At 44.0% G+C, this 9,985-nt stretch overlaps 1 protein-coding gene across 1 annotated transcript in view; it reads left to right on the plus strand.

The window, feature by feature from the left end:
• The first annotated feature begins 1,940 nt into the window (after nt 1-1,940).
• Nucleotides 1,941-9,985, plus strand: part of LOC102755277 (protein-lysine methyltransferase METTL21C-like) — a 9,482-nt gene continuing 1,437 nt past the window's right edge. Inside the window, exons 1-3 of the mRNA XM_015565267.1 lie at nt 1,941-2,731; nt 5,905-6,056; nt 9,253-9,370. Of these exons, the coding sequence (XP_015420753.1) occupies nt 2,605-2,731; nt 5,905-6,056; nt 9,253-9,370 (397 nt within the window). The 5' untranslated portion in view covers nt 1,941-2,604. The remainder of the gene's footprint in view (nt 2,732-5,904; nt 6,057-9,252; nt 9,371-9,985) is intronic.

A 9,985-nucleotide genomic window follows, 5' to 3' on the forward strand; every position in this document is an offset into this window, starting at 1 on the left:
TGGCTGGTTTGGCTCAATGGATAGAGCATCAGCCTGTGGACTGAAGGGTCCCGGGTTCGATTCCGGCCAAGGGCACATGCCTGGGTTGTGGGCTTGATCCCCAGTAGGGGGTGTGCAGGAGGCAGCCAATCAGTGATTCTCTCTCATCATTGATATATCTATCTCTCTCCCTCTCCCTTCCTCTCTAAAAATCAATAAAATATATTTTAAAAAAATGATAGCAGAGAAGTTGCAATGTTGGGTAAAAATAAAAATAGGTTCTTATATCTACTCAAGCTAAATCACCATTCATTTGGCTCAATGGTTAAATATAGTCCCTCATAAAAGTAAATGATTATTCAATTCCTATTCACCCTAGGCTTTAAATTACATATCCTATATTCTTTTTAAAAAAATGTATATTTTATTGATTTTTTTTACAGAGAGGAAGGGAGAGGGATAGAGAGTTAGAAACATCGATGAGAGAGATAAACATCGATCAGCTGCCTCCTGCACACCCACCACTGGGGATGTGCCCGCAACCAAGGTACATGCCCTTGACTGGAATCGAACCTGGGACGCTTGAGTCCGCAGGCCAACGCTCTAGCCCAAGGGTGGGCAAACTTTTTGACTCGAGGGCCACAATGGGTTCTTAAACTGGACTGGAGGGCCGGAACAAAAGCATGGATGGAGTGTTTGTGTGAACTAATATAAATTCAAAGTAAACATCATTACATAAAAGGGTACGGTCTTTTTTTTTTTAGTTTTATTCATTTCAAATGGGCCGGACCTGGCCCGCGGGCCATAGTTTGCCCACGGCTGCTCTAGCCACTGAGCCAAACCGGCCAGGGCCATATCCTATATTCTATTTTAAGGGTTTCCGGGCTTCTAAAATGGGCAAACACTCTTCCTCTTTCCATTTTAACTGTCCCTATTTCCATTAAATAAATTAGAACAGATTGCTTTTTATTTTGAAGGAGTTTTCTGATTTCCTACTCACTGCTGCCCCAACTAAATACCCATCATGTGACTTTAAGCCTTTGACCCGTGTCCCTTCTTATGTAGAGACCGTTCCCATGTCTTCCTCACAAACATTTCCCCTTCCTCTTGGTAAAGTCTTGTGTTATTTCTGGGAGCAGGAATCAGGGTCCAGGACTGAGTCCACAGCAGGCAGGTCCCTTTCTTCAGCCACAGGAGTTTGCTGATGCACACAAAGTTGACATGCCCATAAAACCCCCAACAACCCAACCCCCACTTTTTTTTAAAGTGAAATATAAGTCCGCATTCAAACTCCATCACAGCAACTGAATACCATGGAGGGCAGCCTCTGGATCTTTCAAGAGTGATTATATTTCATGTTGCAAGGAGTGTGTGTGTGTGTGTGTGTGTGTGTGTGTGTGTGTGTGTGTGTATGAGAGAAAATTCAAGAGAGAAGGATATATATTGAAAGAGAGAGAGCAAGAGAGACAGAGCGAGAATGAGAGCAAGAAAGAGAGGTTGAGAAAGAGAGAGGAAATTCTAGCAAAGAAATGTGTGCGTACTGGTGGGTAATGCTACCCTAAATAACTTGGACTTCCACTGGCTGGCTTTTGTTCATAAAATGCTAATCCTTTTAGGTGCAGATCTATATAAAACATTGGGGATTAAAGAGCATACAGAAATCTCAAATCTCTTCTGCTACATAAGGTAAAGATATATTTCAACTAACAGTTCAAAATTCTTTTGAGGGTACTAACAAGGGGTCATTAAAAAATTTCCCAATTCTTTATGAAATACTAATATATGATGAATATCATAGGATGTGCCAAACTAATAATGAACACTAGACAGGTCACTGTAGTTACGTTTGAGATTGTTTTTCAATGCACAGCTGTCTTTGGGAAAGAATTTATTTCTCAAGTCAACGATAATGATGGGGGAGGGAGTCATTTCATTTCACACGGAAAAGCCCCACCTGGCATTTGAAAATAATTCTCCTTTGCTTACCTGTGCTCTACTAATCACTTGTGCTCTCTCTTTCTCGTCACAGCCCTCGCAGGCAGGCAGATATTATTATCCCCTTCTTGCTGATGAGAAAACAGTGAGGAGATGAGTTGCAAAGTGTTAGAGTGGGGAGCCGAAGCAGGCTCCTGGCTCTCAGCCCCCAGCACTTTCTACTATCTTGCAAGAAAGCCTCAGATGAGAAGGGAGCAGCCCTGTGTTTGCTCCAAATCCTGGCTTCTCATGCATGATATCATATCCATCTACAAGGTACTCCCACTGGCCAGATTGCTAGACCAGATTTTCTTTAAGATTCAGTTCTCAAAGTTATCAGAAATGCATTTTGGACCCTGGCACCATCAGCCTGTGGCCCGCCTCCCATTGCTCTGTTTTTGCCTTTCTTCATGCACAAGTAGTTTCGGTCTCACTTAACGGTCTTCCTCCACTTTGGCAACTCCTTGAGTGGCTGCCTGGCTCACCCGGGGAACGAAGCTGAAAAGCAGGTGTTCTTTTCCACTCAGCAGATGCAAAGGCGATAAGCTGCACTTTTTAGAGCCTCCTGAGAGACTCAGACACCCTGGGCTAGGCAACTTGGATCTTGTCCAATTTCCTCCTCTCCAGCCGGCTCGGGCTCCAGCTCCGGCTATGGATGTGTGTCTGAGCTCCGAGCAGCAGCCTGGGCGCCCGGGGGAAGGACCAAGCTCCCCAGACGGCTGGCTAGAGGCAGAGGAAGAGACTGTCCAGAAAGATGGTAGTAGTGGACCCACAGGAGGTAATCCCCTTCATGTCCTCAACACCTTCTCAGTTGTTCTCCTGGTGATGGCATTTTCCAGTTAACTTCTGTGACAAGAATTTCCGTTTCCTTTTAACTCTAGATTTTGAAATAATGTTTATTGAAATATAATTGACATGTAATATTATATTAGTTCCAGGTGTATGACAAACGATTTGATATTTGGATATATTGCAAAATGATCACTACAATAAGTCTAGTTAACATCCTTCAAGATTGTTTGTATAATGCAGTTAAGTAGAAAAATGCCTTTATGCAAGCATAAGCATAGCATTACAAGTAATTCCTATTTTTCATCATTTATTTATCAAAATCCACAAATTTATTTTATCTTGTATATAAATCTAAGACTGTATATTTTTGTAAGAAGAACATTTAAAAAGAAATGCAATCTAGATTGGTTTCTGCTTTTCATCAAAACGTATTCCTGGCAGCTCTGTCATACACGGATCCGCGTAGAGCAGTGGTTCTCAACCTTCCTAATGCTGCCACCCTTTAATACAGTTCCTCATGTTGTGGTGACCCCAATTTCATTGTTACAGATTGAACATAAGTAAAGCATAGTGATTAATCACAAAACAATATGTAATTATATATGTGTTTTCCGATGGTCTTAGGTGACCCCTGTGAAAGGGTCGTTTGACCCCCAAAGTAGTCACGACCCACAGGTTGAGAATTGCTGGTGTAGAGCAAAGTGCATTTTCCCATCAGGACAGTGCAACCATTAGGGTTGCATTTCTGGACAGGGACTTAGTAGTTAATAAATGATGGACATACCAAATAAGGTCATGAGAGCCAAGATACAGCATTTATAACATTTACAATCATTTAATGTGATATAATTATGTTCCAACTCTACTAAACCAGGATATTATTTATTTTTACTAAACTGTTTACATAAAAATGCAACTCTATCTGTCTCTCAAATCTGGTCCCTCTAAAACTACCAGTCTACCATGGGTACAATAAATGAAAATATTTAATGTGCAATAAACATAAATTTCTATATTTCTGTAGACTATAAAAGGTTCTAATGGGAGTATATTTATACGCCCACGTTTCTTTACCCTGTTGATTGGGAAAGCATAAACATTAGCTTCTTAACCTGTAAAATACTGAACCATTCAAAATCAGCCCGTTGACTTTTCCTTCAGTCTTGAGAGTCCCTGTTTGGCGATTTGTGGGAGGAAGGGAAGAATGTATGGTCTGGGGCAGTGGTTCTCAACCTGTGGGTGGCGAACAATGAAAATACATCCTGCATATCAGATATTTACATTACGATTCATAACAGTAGCAACATTACAGTTATGAAGTGGCAACAAAAATAATTTTATGGTTGGGGGTCACCACAACATGAGAAACTGTATTAAAGGGTCGCGGCATTAGGAAGGTTGAGAACCACTGGGGCATCGCGGGGGTGGCTGGGGGAAGGAAGCTGGCAGGAGCTGGCATTAGTGAGTACCTGATGGTCGGGCTGCTCCTGGTAGACACTCCACTGATGAAAGCCTTTGAGGAAAAGAGCACAGCCCTGTACCGACTCCTTGTACCAGCTGGCCTGTACCAGCTCCTGAATTTCAGGAATTTGGTGAGCTGGTTATTAAACATGGCCATTATTGAAATTTAAGTTACATAAATTACAAAGAAATCGATTATATAAAAGGCAAAGGTATATGGGGAAAAAACCTAGATAATAAATACTCCTGACCAGACCTGGATTATTTTAGGGCATTTGATGATTAGCTATGTTCTTGAGGCTAGTGCTGTCCATTGTATCTGGATGGTGGAAGTACTCCATTATGGTGTAGGCTGCACATCTTTCCCCAGGGACATGTTATCACCAGGGCTGTTTACACCTTGGTCACCGTCAAACCCTACAAATCAGTGATGGAACCTAGGGCCTCCTTGGTCATTTATACATATTGCGTTGGCGTTGTATGTCAGTGGCTTCCCATAAGAGGTAGGTGAAGACTGGAGGTCTCCTTCCTTCCCTTATGGTCTCCCCACAGTCCTAACCAGGGCACGTGACAGGAAAGGACCCCTCAGGACTGACTCAGCCACTCTTTACTAGCAGGTTCTGGCAAGTTCAGTGCGGCCCCTGGTCTCTGGAAGCTTGCCTTTTTTTCAGGGCGGAGAATTCTCCTTCCAGGTGTGGAACACACTAAACCAGAACCTGCGGCCGAGAGCAGCACTCCGAAGAGCTGCGGACATCGTGGTCACACTGTGGTCAAAGGCCATTTCCCCATCCGCTGCATACTGACACTTTTTTGGTAAAACACAACAGAAACGAATTGCTAGGAAGACAAAACGGAAATACATGCATACAGACATGCAAAGTATAAGCATGTAATTAGCTTCAACAGCCATGACCCCATGGCGGACATTCTAAAGGCTTCCTCCAAGTTTCGGTGCTGCTCTTTCTGGAAACCTGTTAAGACGGGTTGCAGACCAGTGGCACAGAGCTGTCGCAGTGCCCCTGGAAAGCAGTGGTACCTGACAGAGTCTGTCCTACCTGCCTCCCAAGGGTGGACTCCTGAGTAGGTTTCTTCAAAGACCCGCCACCCTTCACCTCCTCCTCTGCACATGTGCTCTTTTCCTCCCATTTTATATGATATTTGAGAGCTGCTGGAGTGGTCATGAGAGCAAGGAAGCATTTAACACAGCAGTAACTCGATCGTCAGAGCTCATCTGACAGCCTCCTGTGGGGCTGGCTCATCTTTGGGTGACCTGAACCTTTTGAGGAGCTGATGTAAGAAGGATTTAAGGAACACGCTCCAGCCAACATTGGGAATGCTACTTCAAGACCTAAAAATAGTCAGGTCCATGTTTGCCCGGGTCCTCCTTACACAGACAGCCCATTTGTGTCACTTTCCTGGTGCCATTTAGCTTTCTCCTGTCATCAGGAGTGTGGGAATGGGGACACACTTCTTCCGTCCTCTTCTAACTAGAGGGAATATCTTTGGCATTTCGTCACATGATAAAGATGTCACATCTGAATGCTATGTCCCTGTCACTCCATAGCACTGCTTTGTGCTAGTTTGCAGCCTTTGTCATTAATAGCGTCACCCCTCAGTTCCCATCCTACCAATTGTACTAAGTGTATATTTGCACTGAATCAACAAATCATGAAACCTATTTTATTTTCTGCCCCACAGATTTTAACAGCATAGAACCATCTCTTCATAGCCTCCAGAAATTTGTTCCTACAAATTATGCCAGCTACACCCAGGAGAACTATCTGTTTGCAGGCAAGAAGATTGTCCTTCAAGAATCAATAGAGAGTTACGGAGCAGTGGTGTGGCCAGGGGTGAGAGAACTGTTACATTTTGGGTTTCTCCAACTGTGGGTCAATTGTTGCCCCCCCACCAGGGGTGCGGGTGGTGTGCTTGGACTCCACGAATACATCACATCTCTCCCATAAGCTTTGATTTTCCTCTGTGCTATGTTCCTGAAACATTATTGTTTACATTAATATAAGCTTGAATATATCAGGAAGTAGGATGAAAAATTCATATGAATTCTTAAGGACAAAGTCACATCTTCAGAGCTTTGGCTTTGCAGCATGTACCTTCGGGCCACTCCCACAGACCCTCAGGTGTACGTTTTCTGTTCACATTGTGGAAAACAGGAATGTTCAAGAACCACGGCTGCATCTCATGTTCTCCCTGCAGCAGCCCCGGGAGGATGGCGCCGAAATGGGGGAAACACTGAACTGAGAGCCAGCAAGCCTGCTGTTTCCTGGCTGTGTGGTCATGGATGGTCACTGCGCCTCTGTTTGCCTTCATTTCCATATTTAAAGCACGGGGCAGTGTTCATGGCCAGTGCCGAGATGGTTGTGAGGGTTCAGTGAAGTGCTACCCCTAAGCTCATGTTAGATGGTCACTGTTCATGCAGTATGATGACTATTAACGAATCACTAAATTAATGAGGAAAAGCTCATGGCCTGGTAAAGCTATTGCACTGGGGGCGCCGTGCACAACCAGGCTGGGACAGCGGCCCCGGATGCAGCACTGCTGTTCTTTCCACCGCAGGGGTTTTCAGCCTGGGCTTAGAGAGGCTCCAGATCAACAGCTCAGCCGCTAGCATGGTGAATCATGCTGGGGTCTCCTTAAAATGCAGATTCTAATTCCGGGATGGGGGATGCTGTGCTCTGCATTTCTCCCAGGCTCCCAGGTGATACAGACCTGCCGGTCCAGGCACTGCACATGCAATGAGTAGTCATGATTAGAGCTTCCATAGAGAGCCCTCGGGGCGATCTGGGGTACTGGTGGCAAGTGAGAAGGGAGCAGGAGGAGGAATGGACAGCCAGGGGTCTCCTTGCTCCTAGAGCTCCTCCTCCCCCCACCCAAGGACAGTCCATTTTTATCTCTTATGCATATGAGTATGATTTCCTTCAAACAAAGGCTTTTCTTCTCTTTTTTAATTGAATTTATTGGGGGGTGACAATGATTAATAAAATTATACAGGTTTCAGGTGTACAATTCTATAATATATCATCTGTATATTGTATTGCATGTTCACCACCCAAGTCAAGTCTTCTTCCACCACCATTTATCCCCCTAATATCCCCTCTTGCATCCACCCATCCCCTTTCCCTCTAGTTATCACCATACTGTTGTCTCTGTCTGTGAGGTTTTTTTTGTTTGTTTGTTTGTTTGTGTGTGTGTGTGTGTGTGTGTGTGTGTGTCTGTGTGTTTTGCTTTTCTTTTCTTTTCTTTTTTAATATATTTTTACTAGAGGCCCCTCTTGGCCTGGCCCTCTCGCTATCCGGGACCCCTTGGGGGATGTTGGACTGCTGGTTTCAGCCCGATCCCCACAGGCAAGAGATGTAGTGCATGAAGTAGCAGGTGATGGGGGGGCACCGTTCCCCCTCATCCCAGCCCCGCTGCACCTGTTGCCGCTGCAGCTCAGTAGTGCTGCCATGGAGGAGCGCTTGCCAGCAGGTGTCTGGCACCTCTTGGTCAGCTGAGCGTCATAGCTACTGGCTGGTTGTCTGGTCGTCCAGTCAACCAGATGCTTAGGCTTTTATATATATAGATATTTGGCAAATAGACAACAATAGCAGGGGTATCAGAGATTATATTTGTCCACTGGGCAGTTTTATGCTCATCAAGGCCTCAGCCTTTCATGCACAAACCCTGGCCTCTCTTGGGACCTCAAACTCTTGAAAACTGCAACAGAAGGATTCATGTAACACGCTTCTCTTGTGTGTAGTCCAGTGCAGCTCTCCGTGAAAGAGATCATTTTCCAGATTTCGCTAACAGGCTAAGAAGGGAAGGGGAGTGTTTGCAATGTCAAAAAATGTAGCTGTTCCTGAGAAAAAAGCATTGTTCCCAGATAGCACCCCAGAGGGGCCAGCCTCACACAGGGCAGGGCTATCTCTTCAGAAAACACCTCAAAGCATGTGTCCTCTCCGTAGCTCTAGGTGACACTGTCTTCCTAATATTGAAACCCCTACACCACAAATAATTATCCTCTCAAGGGATGTTTGATTTTCTGTATAAAAAGCTATCTTAATTTATTTGCATATGTGTTTTCACAAATAATTGTCCTCTCAAGGGATGTTTGGCTTTCTGTATAAAAAGCTATCTTAGCCTTAACCGGTTTGGCACAGTGGATAGAGCATCGGCCTGCAGACTGAAGGGTCCCTGGTTCGATTCCGGTCAAGGGCATGTACCTTGGTTGCGGGCACATCCCCAGTGGCGAGTGTGCAGGAGGCAGCTGGTCGATGTTTCTCGCTCATCGATGTTTCTAACTATCTCTCTCCTTTCCTCTCTGTAAAAACTCAATAAAAAAATTTTTAAAAAAGCTATCTTAATTTATTTGCATATGTGTTTTAGCATCTCCTTGCTACTCATAGTACAGTCCACAGACCAGAAGCCCCGGCAGCACCTGGTAGCTTGTGGGAAACGTAGTCCTGAGCACCCCAACCAGAGCACACTGCACACAGACGTGCATCTGAACCAGGCCTAGGTGATCCGCGTGCACACTAAAGTGCGGGAAGTATTGTTCTGACAGTCTGTTTCTTAGAGAAACCACTTACAACAAAACAAAACTGCCCAGCTGTCCGGCATAGAAGACAAAGCCCTGGCCCACTGAATGTTGACAGAGGCTAGGAGCGAGGTCTTGAAGAAGTTGATCCAACATTCTTAAAGCAGGTGGAGGCCTGACATGACTAAACCAGAGGAGGGAGTTGCTGTTCTGTAGCCCTCACTGCCCGGGTTTGCAAGAGATGAGCTCATCTTCCAATTCCTGGCAGTCAAGCAAGAGTCTTCTGATACAGGCGATTCACAAACCTGTTTCTCTAGTTCCTTTGATGTAGGTTATAATTTTCATATTCCAGAGGTCTAAATACATCAGTAAATGTATATTTTTGATTCTGATGAACCTTTCCATAAACTATTAATGATAAGTCTTATAGTATTTAATTTGGGGTGGAGATTGAGGTGGCTACTGGTTTCCAATGTTGCAATGCCCAAGTGACAAGTATAAATCTTTTTTAGGCTATGGCTTTGTGTCAATATTTGGAGGAACATACAGAGGAATTGAATTTTCAAGATGCTAAAATACTTGAAATTGGTGCTGGACCAGGCCTTGTTTCCATTGTGGCCAGTATTTTAGGTTTGTTTGTTTACTTATTCCTGACCTTGTTTCCAAAGACCTTTATTGTGACAACAATGATAAGGAGTATCACAGGCTTAGGTGCTCATGGTTTAGGTGCTCAGCCATGATTTCACTCATTGAATCTCTCCCCGTGTCACAAGCTAGAATTACTACTGCTGTCCCCAGAGATAAGATCCCCAGAGATAAGATTATTGTGTGTTAGTAATTTGCCCAGTCCACCGATTACCAGTGATGAAATTGAAAATTTGGAGGTATGACTCTCAAATCCTCTGTTGTAAACAACTAGGTTATGTTGTCTCCTGCTCTTTGTTGCAAATATTGTCACTAACATTGTGAAGGAAATAAAAAGTGAGTTAATCCAAGGTGAAGACAGATTTATACCCAAAATGTAGGTTGTGAGTTCCTGGGCACTGGGCAAGAGGTGGTACTAATCTGGCTACTTCTGCCTACATTATCATAGTTCTTTCTTTAAAACTAATCTGGAAATATGGTGATCTATTTTGTGAGCCATTGTCACTAGCTTTAAAATGCCTAAGAATTAATTTAATTAATTTAGATAAGGGTGAGAATCAGACAAAATAGATTACCCTTTGTGGAAAGAAAAAACACCCG

This window comes from Myotis davidii, unplaced genomic scaffold (genome assembly GCF_000327345.1).
Source record: "Myotis davidii unplaced genomic scaffold, ASM32734v1 scaffold93, whole genome shotgun sequence".
NCBI classification, from domain to species: Eukaryota; Metazoa; Chordata; class Mammalia; order Chiroptera; family Vespertilionidae; genus Myotis; species Myotis davidii.